We start from the raw sequence: 15857 nt of genomic DNA on the forward strand, positions 1-15857 counted from the left end.
ACAACATGTACAATTTCCAGTGACTCTCTTATTTTACCTAAAATGCCAGTGAATCTGATCCAAAATTTGACTTCTTTCGATACTGGGAATCAAAAGTATAAAATCTTACAATCTAAATTTTAAGTAAACGTACCCTCTAGTTTAATTCTGAACGCCTCGAATTGAACAATCTTGCTTTGGTTATGAGCAAAATCGCACACCATTATGACTACGTATACGCAAGTATCATTATTGATAACTAGACCTCTATATGTTTATATCATGCTATTTTATAGCTGTTTGTAGCCAAGGCTAATTTTTGATTAATAGGCTTCAATATCAAAAAGATAACCTGATCAAAATCTCGTTAAAATTGTAGAATAAAACTACTTTTTCCAGCGCGAGTCATGTAAAAAACTGGGACGTCTAAGAATGTACTTTGCTTGTTTTGAGTTGTTGTCTGCTCGCTACGGTAAGTAATCTGAGTATATTTTCACAGAGAACGACGTCAGGCCGAGAAGTTGGTGCTGCGATGATTTGAACGAAGAGACTTGCTCGCTGTACAGGAATAAGCGGCCGGCAGTGACGTCTGCGGGATATCGTTTCCGAGGGAGATGTGAGTGTAACACAGATCTTCCGATCAATTTAATACAAATTTTGATTCGAGTATATCCAAATATCGATTTACAACTGTATCATGACATCGCGGCATCGGAATTAGTAAATGCAAATTTCGATTTCCTAACGAGGTATATTTAGAGGTCGTTGAAGTAGCTGGATTGCTGTAGAAGTAATTCTGTAAATTCAACTCAATTACAAGTAGACACGACAAAAATGCTTTGAGTGGGAGTAGAAAATGAAGAGTTTCGAAAAAGTAGGTTTGGTCGAGGGTTGTCATGCTTTTGACAATTGACCGTTGATGGCTACTTCCAAATTGCCGGATCAATCTTTGCAACCTACACAGAATTCCAACAATTAGGCACAATATTCAACAATATATTCAGTTAATGTGATAGAGGGACAATTTCATGTGGTTCTTACGATAATTTCTCTGATAAAAGTAATGCCGAGATATCACAAAACTGCTTTTTACTTTTGGAAATCTGAAATGTTATAAGTAAGTTATTCTGCCTAAAATACTGTTCGGTCTGTTTACTTGTCACTGTCATGTGAAAAAGACGCACTTGTTTCCATATTTCGAGTTTCGTGGCGTGCCATAATTCAGAAAAAGGCTGGCCTAATGAAATAAAGTTTGCACTAACAAGTAGGCGATCCTTCCATACTATGCATAACTGTACCATTGTTATTGCAGTCTGTCAATCGAGAGGTGAGCCGTTACTTTCAACGCTGGACGGCAACGATTATCTGTTCTCTGGACTGGGCGAATACATTTTGGGAATGGGAAATAACACCATGATGCAGGTAAAGATGTACTTTTGTTTGCTTTGATTTTACCAACTGGCCTAACCCACCGCTGGCATGCCTTGAACGCTGGCGCAACACTATGCCTTGAAAAGCGACATATGCCTGAATGAACAGTGTATATCTTGCACTTTCATACGTAACTAAAGTCTTCGATGAACCCCAAAAAGTATGTCACTCATAGACCTAATCTACAAGGGGCAGCATAACAGAAGACAAGAGATTGAAATAGAAATATACGGCACAGACTACGTTTACCACCTCCGTGTGTAACAGGTGTCATTGTCCTTGCGGCTGCAAAGAAGATACGTAATCGCTATGGCATTTTTTTTACTTCAAAAGGGAAGACTGTGACCTTAAAAATCAGAATTTTGACATTTTTTGAGCTTAAAAAACTTTATTTTAACAAAATTTTCACCTCATGTAGGTCTATGTAGATTAGGTGTTTCCCAACATGATGTTAGAAATGCACCGCTTATCTCCATTTCTGGTTGGAGCTGCCCTAGTAGTTTGTCCTAAAAAAAGTTTTTTGACTTGAAAACTGACAAATTTTTGCATGAAACAAACTTTTTTCAACGAAATCTGGACGTATGAAGAATTCCAGTAGTTACATCACGCAATTCGCTTGAAAAAATTAAAATCTGTTGTAGTGGAAAGAAAGATACTTTCCTACATTCACGGGTAGAAAGTTTGTGTCCTTACTAAGTGGATTTCTAAGAATAGAGAAAGGACGTTCAACAGCAGCAGTTGTTGGCTGGCGACACTGAAGCTGTGCGTACACTGCTGGTGACACACCGTGTTGCTCTATTCTTACAATGTTGTCTATAACTACATCACAATTTTTCATCATGCTCTTCTTAATATAAAAAATGTCCAAAGAGTCACCCTGGTATTCACACTTGACTGTTATGACATTGTAATACGTAATAATAATAATAATGCTTGAGTCGAAGCTTGATGTTCCATGTGGTATCGAATCTTTCGAAGCATTTAGCCCGCCCATATTTGTGATGTGTTGTGCCCACAGTTGTGTTTCTATTCTAGGGCCGATTATCGCAAAGCACAGACGTCAACGGCACTCTCATAGAAGGCAGCGTCCTTACGGCGTTCGCGGTTGGCGGAAACGACACAGGTTTGTATTTTCTCCTCGCATCAGTGATTCCCAAATAGGTGTGCCGCGAATATTTTTTTGATTTTTGAAAAAAAAAACTGCATAAATATTATGAAAACGCCTGAAGACTAGCACATGCGACTTGAAGGCGGTTAAACTTCTTCAGCAGCACAAACAGAATTATCCAACAAATGTTTACCAATGGCATAACTCAGGACATTGTGTTGTTCACGATTCAATGTTTGCCGTATTACCTGACTGACATATACCGTCAGCAGGGTTATCCTCAACCGCACAGGTGCTTTTCGTGTGTCTGTAACTGTAACATTCATTCAGGTGTCGAATCTTTGGGATTCTATTTGGGCGGAATCAACGGCACGTCGGACTTGCTAAACATGACAATTACTCTTGGTCGGCAACGGCTCGACGATGAATCCATCGAGTTGCTGACTAACGGTAAGAAGGGTTTTATGTGTGATGATTTAACTTTTGTTTCGCCCAATTTTTTGTTTGTAATGTTGAAGAATCTGAAATAACACCTTCGATTTAGTTTGTGTTACTGCAGTGTTACATGTAGTAGCTTTCGAGCGGCTGACCGATACACGCGAAGCACACTTATGGCAAATTTACTGTTCACTGATCCAAGTTCAGAGTATTTGTTGACCATACTCTAGGAGTCTAGTATGTAGTGGATGAATGTTGCACTATCCAAATTTATACAGCTATTTCAATCTAATGTACAGTTCAAGACGGCAGTTTGGTTTCCAAGTCAACACCTGCTTATCTTTTCATTGTGTTTTAATTTTGAGGTGTTATACATTCATAAAAATGAAAAGAAATGGACTATATGACTGAAGGAATGAGCCCTTTCTGTCGTTGTTTGATATTTACGTTGATTCAATGGCTCCCTCATATTTGTCGTGTCCGGATTTCATAGGTACCGGAATAGATCTTGGCGACTTGCAAATCGAACTGGCCAACAGTTCTGTGCAAGTCTCGACGAAGAATTCATACACGATTACGATCACGCCCACTCCGAAACTTCTCACGGTGATCATTTCGTCGCAACCTGATACTTTCGGAGATCTGAAAGGGCTGTACGGTAAGGCATCATTGCTACTGGTCATGTTAGCTGGTTTACAGCTTATGTGGCTATAAAGTCGAGAGATCGTTTGATTTACTGTTTTTTTTTATTCAAAAGAACTACTGCGTTTGGGTCTGTGGATATTTGTGAATGTGACACAAGAGTATGCTATATTTCAGCACGCGAGACTTCAGCATGTGGGCTGAAATTATGAATTTTGGTCGGCTTAGGTTAAGTTTGGATTGAAGGGAGGATTAATTTTTGGGTTTGTGTTGGAAGTAGGGTTAGTTTGACCTGACCTCTGAATCAATTTTCAAAACATAAAGCTACCAAACAATGCTTAATAGTAGACTCGAGGTTTGGCTGCTCTTTAATTTTGTTCAGTCACAATGCAGGAATGTGGTAGTTGTATGGTGCCACTATTGATTAACTAATTCTAATACAGATAGTACTTGTGTGGTGTACTAAATAGCAATGAACATTACATAATGGCTTATGAAGTGTTACCGTGGGAGTGTAATATTATTCCGTAAATCTCTCGTTATCTTTCAGGACTGTACGACGGCGATAGCGCAAACGATTTTGAAATGAGAAACGGAACAGTGTTAGACCTGGACGCTCTTCGATTCGATCTGTATCCGAGCCCGGCAAATACAAGGGAAACAAGAATGAACAAATATTTCACCAATGAGACCATCCTAGAAGAAAAGGTCTTCGACTTTGGCCAGTCATGTGAGATTCTGTTTATAAGTGTACTGAATGATAACACTGGCCACCAAAAAATAAACGTTTTTGAGTGCCAAAGATATTTTAATGGTTTCTGGGTATTTTGGGGCATCTGAGTCTGAAAATGACATTCGTTTCTTGGAATTGACTCTATTTTTTGAGATAATGATATTTTTTATTTAAAAAAAAAAGAAAAATCGTTAACATTAGTGACTGACGAATGTAAACAGAAGTATCAGTAAGACAGTAACATATATATTGGAAATGTCTCTTAAAGGGGGACTGCACTCTAAAAATGATGTGGTCCCAATTGAAGGGCAAAACGAAATGAAAATTTTGGCTGCAGCCGTTTTCTTCAGAACGCCAGACCGACAAGATAGCGTAATGGTTAAGCGTCCGGCTTCTTGATCGGTAGGTCGTGGGTTCGATTCCCGGCCGGGTCAGACCAAAGACCTGATTAGTAACACTGGTATCCATGGCTTCCCTGCTTGGCGCTCATGCATTACTGGGATAGCATGGAGGGGTGGTGCATGACTTAGAAAGCCGTAAAGGCTATATCTGCACTTCCTTGTCCAGCGGCATATGCACATCATGCACTCATGGTATGCATATGCGCAGATCGTGTGTATGTGTATCATGAGTCGGTGTATATGCCGTAAAAACATCAAGGGCAAAATTAACTACGTCCTTTCCTTTCCGCCACCGTAATGAAGCTGCAATTTATTTAAATTTCGATAGCAACTTCACGCTCCAGCAGTCACGCAGAGATCAAACTTTATATCGCTGTCGTCCGATGTTATGAAGGAAATGTGTCGTACACGCCAAGGTGGTTTAGATTCCGCGTTCAACGGAATATGTTCAGTCAGGAGATTTATGTCAAAATCGGGATAGTATATTCTATTTCTTTAGGACATAGGGTGTGTACGACATATTTCCGTCATAACATTGGCCGACAGCGATATAAAGTTCGATCTTTGCGTTTGAACTGCGTTCTCACAGTTTGATAACCCCTGGTTAACGAGAAGTTCAAATCTACGATAAATTAAAAGCTTTCAGACTTTTAAATATACTACTTAGTAAGTACTGGAAGATAGTAGAAGAAACTATATGCTATGGTTAGGAATGGGAAAGATAGAGTAGCAGACTTAATCGATTCCGTGTCGAGTATTGAGTAGGCCTACCACTTACTATGACACCAAAACAGTACATCTGACTTTGAAAGTATGCACCTTTTTTCAACCACAAAGAAAGTAATGTTGTAATAACGTTACACTTAGTCAAAAATAACTTTAGTGAATCAGCGCTAATGTATAGCTTTTAGTGAATAAATTAACAGTATGAAGTTATTGTATCCAAAGTTCTGAACCTTGAATTACTCGATTTTAACCATAAACATTCGCTATTCCAATAGCCATTGATTAATTTCGGACTGCAAGTATATCTTTACCTTGGCATCCTCAAATAGGTGGCCGCAGCGGCCAAGCATCTCTGTCATGATGCATACCAAATGAAACAAATTCCACTTTTTATATCAAACTCATTTCATCTTCGATATGAAATCCTTGTTATAATCAATGAAAAATGTAGGTACATATATGAAAGACAAATGAAATGAGATTTTAAACTGACTTCGTCTTCCGCATAAACTCCTTGTCAGAATAAATGCAAATATGGGTGTAACCTTTACACGGCTAACTGATTTCATTTTCTATTTGTTTTAGGGCTGGTTGAGGAAAGTGAAACGCTTTTTACCTACGGCGTCGGCCAAAGCTGGTCCACCATGAGAAACGTGACTTTCAGACCGAAATCGTTGCCGGACCTTTTGGAGGAGGCTTCCGCGGAACAGTTGAATGAAACAGATGAATTATGTTTGGTATGTGACTATCGATGGCGGATTGATTGCCTATGTGGGGACAGCTAGTCTTTTGAGTTGATTACAATATGAACCTTTGTTGGCGTTCAGGGTATGGGTTTCCGGCCACTTTGTGTCCCGGTATAGGTCCTTGTAGAAGTTATTTTTCATCGAAATGATGGGATTAATACAGTTTACAGCAGTGGCCCTGGAAATTTTCAGCTCGGGGTCCGGTAAAAGTTCAAAACTACTTTTGCAAACCGGTAATCCTTGAAAAATCAAAATTACTCAAGATGCAATCACAATGCATGTATGCAAGTGGAAAGCGAATATTGGAAATTACAATTTGATTAGAAATTTGTCGCTGCCTTTTTCGTATTAGACGTGTTTTACGTGGTTCAATTGAAGTTTCTGCAAAACGATGTCCCGTCAAGACCACTGACCAAATTTTGAATGTTCGGGTTTTTTTGGAAAAAAAATCGACTCTGCTGCCTCCATCATACTGTATAGTTTGGCTACATTGTAGGCTACTGATGAAAATTAACGAATTTTGTTTAAAACATTCTTTAAAAAGAAATTCTTTAAAACAGTCGAAAACAAGACAGACTTTGCCTTGCAGATATCTCAGTAAAACCGTAGGGGATGTAATAATGAAAAGGGAGTAGCAAATTGCTCAATAAGTGTTCAAATCACTCGTTTTGAGTTGCATACATTTGTCGTAATTAGATTCTGGGTTGATTTCGATTTTTTACTGTTCCCCAACCCCAAAGTCGTTATTCGACAAGCTGAAAAGAATGAGAACCGTAACTCGAAAATAAAAATAGCGTTCTCCGGTGGAGAGTCCGGCTTCTTGATCGGTAGGTCGTGGGTTCAATCACCGGCCGGGTCAGACCAAAGACCTGATTAGTAACACTGGTATCCAGGGCTTCCCCGCTTGGCACTCAGCATTACCGAGATAGCATGGAGGGTCGTTGGAAGACTTAGGGAAGACTTAGAAAGCCTTAAGGCTCTATCTGCTTCGTCCTTGTCCACAATGTCCAGCGGCCTATGTACAGATGATGTGTATGTATATCATGAGTCGGTGTATATGCCACAAAAACATCAAGGACAAAAATATACTATGTCTTATTCTTCAACCTTTTTTGGAGTGGTGCACTCTCCAAAGTTGTAGCCCCGACTCGTATACCCCTGTCAGGTTAAGCTACATAAACTGCGAGTGTCAACTTACTAAAAAAGGTCATCAGTTTTATCTGTCTTCCACATTGTACGATATACTACCCCTGAAAATAACAAAAAAAAAAATACGAAAATATCATTTTTGTCGATATTTGTACTATTAGATGTTATCTTTCATCTACCCAAGTTTTCTAATGATCGGAGAAGCCTAAGTGTGTCAAATTTAACATTTTATGATCCTATTAAGTCACTGCACCCCCCCTAAATATCGACTCACCGCGCAACAACAACCAATATTCAGACTCCCTGGTCCCTTGGCATGATTATGACGATCTAGTGTTATTTGCGACATCTATGGTTTGATCAATGATGCGTTACAACAGATGTAAACAAACAGGATGCAGATTGCAGACCATGGCACTTTGTGGCTTGTGGTTCGTGTGTGCTTGGAAGCAGGGTTTGGTGATTGTTTTTTGGCGATAAAACGATACGATTGAAGACTGTGAGAGGCCGTGTTAGAGCTTCACAGATATCGCAGTCTCAATCTATGGCGCATGGCATGAAACAAGATTACAAGCAAGCATGGTGTCGGATTTTGGAACTAGATCAGTGCAACACTGAATAACGCTATCAAAACCAAAAAAACTTGTAAATGCCGAAGGAAAACATATACTCCTGGGCGTTTTCGTGTAAAAACGATGTTAAAATTGAAGTTTTCAAAGTATAACTGTTACATTGATGTGTTGCGAAATCAAAATGGCTTTTTCTCGGAATTTCGATTTTACTCAAGTATGAGTACTAGTGATCATTTTTGAGGCAGACAAAATCATCCAATCAACTTGAAAATTTGAATATGGACATATCTTGGGATGCTGAACAAGATACGGTTTATTTTTTCATGGTATCGGTAGAAGGTTCATCATTATTTATTTGTCAAAGTCGAAAAACGCCATTTTTCAAAAGTTTTCGAAAAAACTCAAATTTTTTCCACACGATAACCCTTGTTGGAATAAAAAAAGCTCTATCTTGTGCATTAGAACTATATTAATCCCTAAAGGGCATTGAGAAACAAATTCGCTGAAAAATTTCAATGTTAAAATTTTTCCTAAAAATCAGTCTGACAAATCATAAAATTCAATGAAAATAAAAAAAAATACTAGACTATATGCTACCAAATTTTTATCAAAATAAGAAAGCACGTTATGTCCGAATTTCAGAAGGACTGCTACATTAGTTTTCAAGTTATAGGCATTTCACTGATTTCCATATTCTTGGGGGAGCCTTCCCCCATGATATATGTGTAACGACTGAAAAAAGGTTACCACTTTCCTCTGGCTGCCAAATATTGGTGCGCGGCATGGGCTGATCACTGAAATTCTGTCGGCAAAATCACGAATTTCACCCACAGGATCTGAACCACTGATTTCAATTGCAATGTTTCTCCTGCACGCCTGCGCGCCCTTTTGTAATGGCGTAGGCCATGCAATTTTCATGCACCCGGGGGTGCACCGGCACCATTTGTAGACCTTGAATATCTACTTCATGGCATCGTCTTTACGCCGTCTTTACGATGCTTCTCATGACAGAAATCTGGGTTGTACGACCTTTCGTGCCTGAGGACGTTTCTGATAACGGGCGACAAATCTGCTGCGCAAAACACTCTGGATGCTGGGGACGCGTTGGAGGAGACAAAAACCGATTTGAGTTAGTATTATCTGATAGATTTTGATATCAGTACAAATAAAAAGTCGTTCTTTGCATCTGTAATAGTCTGGGAATTGTCTTCCAGAGCCTGAAATTTGTCGTAATCAGTGGTGGTCTGTAACAAAGTAATTAATTAATTCTAGAACCCGATAGACTATCGGCTCGTCGATAGTACAGAGTTGATATTGGTATCGACCATTAGGGGCAAAAATATATCGGGATCAGTGCAATCCACCCTAATTAGTAGGACGATTCTTTGACCTAAAAGCTAATGATTTTGATCTACAAAATGAAAATTTTGACATCTCTTGGCCTTAAAAACAATTTTGACAAAATTTTACCCTTATGTATGTTAATCAGGTGTTTTGGCACATCATGCAATAATCGTTCTGCTTATCTTCATTTCTGGTTGGAGCTGTCTGTCCCTTATAAAGTAGTTCGACATGAAAAAACTTTTTGACTAGAAAACTTACCAATTTTCGCATGTAAAATCTTTATTTCAACGAAATCTGGACATATGACGAATTCCAGTGGTTACATCACGCTTTATGGTAAAAAGTGTCTGTCCTTACCAAGTAGCTTGCTAAGAATGGAGAAAGAACGTTCAACAGCAGTAGTTGTTGGCTGACAACACTGAAATTGTGCATACACTGCTGGTGACACACCGTGTTGCTTCATTCTGACAATGTTGTCAACATCACAATCCTTCATCATGCGCGTCTTGATATAAGAACCAATGCTCACGCAGTCTCGCTTTAGTTAGAATATTGCGGTACGTTGAGCATAACACCATGTCAACCTATTTGTGTCATTTGACCGTGTATGATTTACAATGAGCAGACAATGTGCCGTCTACAACGGTGGGCCTATAAAGTAGGTTACAAGCTGTAAACTGTCAAATGATAAGTTCACTGACAGTGCAAACATCTAATATAGGGTAAATATTCGTAACTGACAATTTTTTGACCTAGCACTACAATTTTGACAAAATTCTGACTTTTTTCGACATGTCTAAAAAATCGCCCGACTAGTTAGCCAACCAGAGTTATATACCTGTCCCAGTCTGTTTCAAAGCGTGATATCGACTCCATATTATCAGGAAACACATAATCGGTTGGGCTCTAGGCTATGAAATCTAGGATATTGACCCATAGATACGCATACACAATTGGACAACGATATCTTCCATTTGCTTTTTCAGATAATGTTCCGCCCGAGTGGCTAGTCAACATTACGGAGATACTCCTTGAGGTGGGACAAGAATTTGTTTTGCAACTTGAGGCGAACGACACTGGGGAGCTCACTTATGGAATTGAGGGGACTATCACGGATCTAGAATTCAACTTTAGTACTACAAGTACGTGCCGCGGACTGACTAAATGAATTCAGTATCCTGCTGGAACACAAGATGTATTTTTGCATTTTTTTCGATAGGAGTCGGGTTTTTAGATTGGTATGTGAACACGTCTTCAATATGCACCTAACATCGAGATGTGTTCCCTGTGATCACCGCCAATCAGTGGTACCCATGACCACGTAATCGTACTCAAATGTGGAGTAGCATTAACGGGAGAACGGATCATGAATTTGATTTACCTACAGCCCGAACGTTTTGATGGTTTGGGCAGTCGTTATTTTGGACGAATCCATATTTATTTTTGAGTATCCATGCTTATTGCTTACTCCTTCGAATGCTTTTGACATTTTCGTTAGACTTGTAGCCTGCTTGAAGCGTGGTAACTTAATTGTTGAATTAGTAGCATCAATCACTTCTATGCCGATCGCTTCAAAGTATCGTAAAATATGTTTCAAAACGCCCACGAATGCCTGTATAAAATGGATAACTATCACTCATTAAGAGATGCTGAGATACGAACGATCACCGTTTACAGCCTTTCGCAGTGGAAAATGGCATAGAAACTATTATTTTCTTCGATCAATTACCTTTTTGGTGGCAAGATATGCGTAAATTCTGTACCGTCAATAAAAAAAATCATATCAAAAGTTCAAATTGTACCTTTTATGCCACAACAAAGAATAGAATGCCTCTTCTTCGTTGCATTAAAGATCATTTGGTATTTTTTCTACCGTGCCCATTTCATTGTACTTTTTGGCAATGCCATGGATTGTGCCCAACTCCGGTTACCTATTGTGGCATGGTATTTTATACGAATATTTCTCTCAAATCAGCTGGAGAATTCACGTTCACGCCGACTGACCTCACGGTATTTAACGTCACTTTTACGGTTACCGACTCTGGCGACTTGCAGAGGACTCTGACTCCTACCGTAAAGATCTGCACGTGTGAGAACGGCGGAAACTGCAGCTACGACAGCGATCCCGTCAACACGACCGATAGGTTTCAGGTGCGTCGTAATTGGTTGCGCTACGTTGCGATACAATGTGAAGTTCTTTTAAGAATCTCCGCTAGTCGCGGACAATTATCCTTGGCGAGTGTCAGCCGAAAATATTCAGGTTTATTTCAATATGAATATATTACTCAATTGTAGATATAGTTGTCAAGAATCACACGCTGGGAGTGTGCCAGGGTTGTAACCAAGTCACAAGTCAATCTCACTTTTATAGTTTTGACTGGAATCAAGTCGAGTCATTTTCAATTCACCATCGAGCCGAGTCCGAGTCATGGTATTATGACTCGAGTCCAAATCATTGAGTTGACTGCCGAGTTTCCTGTAAAAGCCTCTATTTGTAACTATGTTTGGTGATATCGTATGGTTCGCATTTATCATATATATTAATTTTCCTCACTTTAATCAGTTTCTGATCGCATTTTCAAGTACCAGCTCCAATAGACGAAATCACAATGGTGTGGTTATTTTACTATTCTTCGAAATTGCAGTGAAATGTCGGTGTTGACCGTCTGAGTCTTGAGTCATATGACTTGGTTCGAGTCATGCGCAATGACTCGAGTCCAAGCCGAGTCGATAGACTGATTGACTCGAGTTGAGTCGAGTCATCATTAAATTGTGACTCAAATCGAGTCATGACTTGAGTCATTACGACCCTGGCACAATGTCTCGAGTACAAGTCGAGTCAATCCACAAAATGACTCGAGTCGAGTCATGACTCGAGTCATTACAACCCTTGTGTACGCTCTCGCGCAATTGTGTGTTTAATAAATATCTACCCCCCCCCCCCTTAACCCGTTAATCCGTTATCAGATACACGGCTGCAACTGCCCCGAAGCTTGGGACGGGGACTTCTGTTCCGATGACAACGACGAATGCCAGTTTAACCCTTGCGACGGAGGCAATTGCACGGATATTAAAGCTCCCGGCACAGGGTACAACTGCACCATCGAGTGCGACGAGGGCGAAGAGCTCATCGACAACAAGTGCTACTTGATAGGTAATGTGAATTTGTGAGGCACAATTCCGAAATTGAGTTTGAGTGGTGTGGTACCTTGATGTCTTAAATACATGGTAGAAAGAACGTTGAAAAATGCAAGATGCATCTTTGCGGCCGACTCAAAACGACTGAGGAGCGATGATTAGGGCAAGTTTTTGTTGCACAAAAATCGTGAGAAAATTCCGCTCAGTTTCAACAAAACTTGCAGTAAAAAGGTGCGTCTTCCAACTGTTGCGTCACAGATAACTTCGTGTACAGCTGATTCACCACGTAGCTATTTGTTAGGCTATGCAAATCAAAGAGAATTGAACCATAATAGAAATAGTTTTATTGCATGTTTTTTTTTAAATACTCCTTTACATTCCGCGCAATACTCGATAAAACTTCCGTTAAAAACTTTCAGTATTAATATAAAATACCTACAAATAACTTGAAACATCATGCTACATAAACTCGGAGTATGTTGGAAGCTGTACAAAAGGTTGCAAAAACTTGCCCTGGTGATGACACTACTACAAATATGTGCCATTTTCGAACTAACATTCAGTTACTAGGCCTATGTCAGCTACAGGGTTTACGATATGACAATTTCACTCATAAAAGTCATACAAACGTATCACCACGTACTTTTTTTACATCTGTAAGTGTGAAAGGTAAGAAGGTCCACCTAATAAACTGTTAGGTAGAAGTGGAGTAGAACTAGCCTGAAAGGCATAACCATTTGAACAAGCAGTCCACGTTGGCCAAACTTATTGCACAGCTACTTTGCTGACCACCTCTGTGGTTACCGTATTGCCATACCATCCCACCATGTATACAATCGACATGCTCCTCCTATTTACACCTGATGTTGCGTCTAGATCTGTGTAACGAGACGAAACCGTGCGAGCAGATTTGTGAAACTTCACGCGGCGGATACAACTGTTCCTGCGAAGCTGGTTACGCGATTAGCGCCGCAAACGATTCCAGATGTGAGGATGTCGACGAATGCGCGACGAACACGTCGTGTCCCGCAGTTAACACGGATTGCAAAAATTCAGTTGGAAATTTCAGGTATTTTAAGTCAAGATGCCATAAATATTCTCAATTTAGTCCCAACTTATTCTGTTCGCGCAAGTGAATTTTGCCAATTTCTATAGCAGTCGACTCCAACGCACACAAATGAAAAAATGAACGACATTATAAGTATTTTTGAATCGATATACCTACCCCTCTTCCAATCATCCTAGAGTGCCCTTAGCATTAGTCTGGTATCTCTAACTTTCAATCGGAGAGCTTTAATACTGCCTCAGACATGTTTATTTTCTCTCATGTCGCTGGGTACCTCAGCGCAGGGTTGTAACCATGTAACCAAGTCACAAGGCTCCTAGTCACAAGTCAATCTCACTTTTATGATTTTGACTCGAGTCAAGTTGAGCCATTTTCAATTCACCACCGAGTCAAGTCCGAGTCCAAGTCATCGAGCAGAGGGTCGAGTCCGAGTCATGTTATTATGACTCGAGTCCGAGTCCAAGTCATTATACTAATTTTCCTCACTTATAATAGTTTCTGGTCGCATTTTCAAGTACCAGTACCAATAGACATAATCCTAATAGTGTGGTTACTTTACTATTCTTCGAAATTACAATGAAATGTCGGTCTTGGCCGTCTGAGTCTCGAGTCTTATGACTTGGTTCGAGTCATGAGCAATGACTCGAGTCCAAGTCGAGTCAATACACAGATTGACTCGAGTCGAGTCATTGCCGTATTTTGAGAAAATGACTCGAGTCAAGTCATCAGAAAATCGTGACTTGAATCTGACTTGATTCGAGTTTTGCTAATGAATGAAATTGATTATGTCTCCGGTATTGTAATTGGTATTTGAGTAAGGCTTAATGACTCCAGTACTCGAATTGCAGTAGAGTGTAGGCTACAATGATTTGAGTCGAACGTTGTTGTTGGTTTTCAGAATGCTGAATCTGTATTTATTCTTGCGACTAATAGTAATTTTTCCAAGCATCATTTTTCGGTAGATAATTAGTCCACGCTGCAGTGTGTGGAACACTTGGCTCTGGGCTACGAGTGCTCATAAAAACGACCTTTCTTAGTAGTGATCAACTTATGGCACCGTCAAAATGTCGACTTTATGGCAGACAGATACAAAATTACATATCAAGTTAAGCTGGCGGTGTTGTATTTGTGCTCGGAGCAAAGGTACATATTTCAGCATTTCCATATTCGCTATTTGCATGATGTCATGATTGATACGCAATCTCGACTCGAAGCTTACATACTCGACTAAGCCCAAATCTGTACCGCAATAAATCCAATTTTTTTTTTCAATTTAGCTGCATTTGCGCCAATGGCTTCACCGGTAACGTTTCAACTGGATGCGTGGATATCGACGAATGTGTTGCAAGCGATCCTTGCAATGCAACAACGGAAGCATGCGTGAACAGCCCCGGTTCTTTTAGGTGCGTGTCGCGATATTAGATCGATTTCAGGCATAAAATCGGAGCCACGTGAGGGTGACTGTCACGGTCATTGTGCTGTGTAACTGCGATTTTTTCCAAACAATGCCGATCTTCAAATTTAGACGTCTTTTTCGGGGAGGCTCCGTTGCCCTGATCCGATTTTGATGCATATTTTCGGAATCGGCGCAACAGTGGCTTTCGAATAAGATCAACTGCCATTTGATCTGAATGCATTGGTCGCCAGCTATAGGACTACCAATTATGCTAATTTTTCGTTGCGTGGCAGTAAATCTCTCTTGACTTACAAACATGACGACTGCAGTTCTGTATCTAATCTATCCGTACTGCCTGCACTATGTGTTAAAGAGGCTAATTCGTGGTGTAATTTTATGCAAAAAGCACATCTATTAAGCAGTGGCATAACACCTTTCGTCCGATCGTATTAATACTCAGTCGATCATCGGTTTAAAACTGCTGCTAACCTATAAAGAGGGCCACAGAGCGATTATTAATAATTGGGGCGATTTTTTTGTCCTAAAAACGTAAGATTTTGACCTAAAAAATCTTAATTTTGACATTTTTTGCCCTAAAAATCTTAATTTTAACCAAATTTTACCTAACGTATGCAAATTAGGTGTCTTCCCACATAATGTTAGAATTGTACCACTTTTCTTCATTTCTGGTTGGAACTGTCTGTCCTTATGAAGTAGTTTGGGCTGAAAAAAAAGCTTTCTCGCCTCCCAAAACTGACAAATTTTTACATGAAAAAACTTTATTTTGACGAAATCTGGCCCTATGAAGAGTTCCGGTAGTTACATCACGCATTATGGTAGAAATAATTAATAAATTTTGTAGTACAACGAAAGATACTTTTCCACATTCTCGGGTAAAAAGTGTCTGTCCTTTCTAGTAGCTTGCCAAGAATGGAGAAAGGACGTTCAACAGCAGCAGTTGTTGGCTGGCAACGCTGAAGTTATGCGT

The 15857-nt window shown here is 39.8% G+C and overlaps 1 protein-coding gene across 6 annotated transcripts in view; it reads left to right on the top strand.

Annotated features, from left to right (window-relative positions):
• Positions 1 to 15857, top strand: part of LOC145435012 (uncharacterized) — a 544696-nt gene that overhangs the window by 492230 nt on the left and 36609 nt on the right. For all 6 annotated transcript variants that reach the window (XM_080312269.1, XM_080312265.1, XM_080312266.1 and 3 more), the window contains 13 exons: positions 479 to 595; positions 1292 to 1401; positions 2446 to 2533; positions 2849 to 2968; positions 3450 to 3614; positions 4149 to 4328; positions 6044 to 6195; positions 8937 to 9054; positions 10256 to 10411; positions 11245 to 11420; positions 12237 to 12423; positions 13284 to 13476; positions 14751 to 14876. In XM_080312269.1, the coding sequence (XP_080168395.1) occupies positions 479 to 595; positions 1292 to 1401; positions 2446 to 2533; positions 2849 to 2968; positions 3450 to 3614; positions 4149 to 4328; positions 6044 to 6195; positions 8937 to 9054; positions 10256 to 10411; positions 11245 to 11420; positions 12237 to 12423; positions 13284 to 13476; positions 14751 to 14876 (1888 nt within the window). The remainder of the gene's footprint in view (positions 1 to 478; positions 596 to 1291; positions 1402 to 2445; positions 2534 to 2848; positions 2969 to 3449; positions 3615 to 4148; positions 4329 to 6043; positions 6196 to 8936; positions 9055 to 10255; positions 10412 to 11244; positions 11421 to 12236; positions 12424 to 13283; positions 13477 to 14750; positions 14877 to 15857) is intronic.

Source organism: Botryllus schlosseri, chromosome 3 (assembly GCF_051294905.1).
Source record: "Botryllus schlosseri isolate E-star chromosome 3, Bs_hap1, whole genome shotgun sequence".
NCBI lineage: Eukaryota > Metazoa > Chordata > Ascidiacea > Stolidobranchia > Styelidae > Botryllus > Botryllus schlosseri.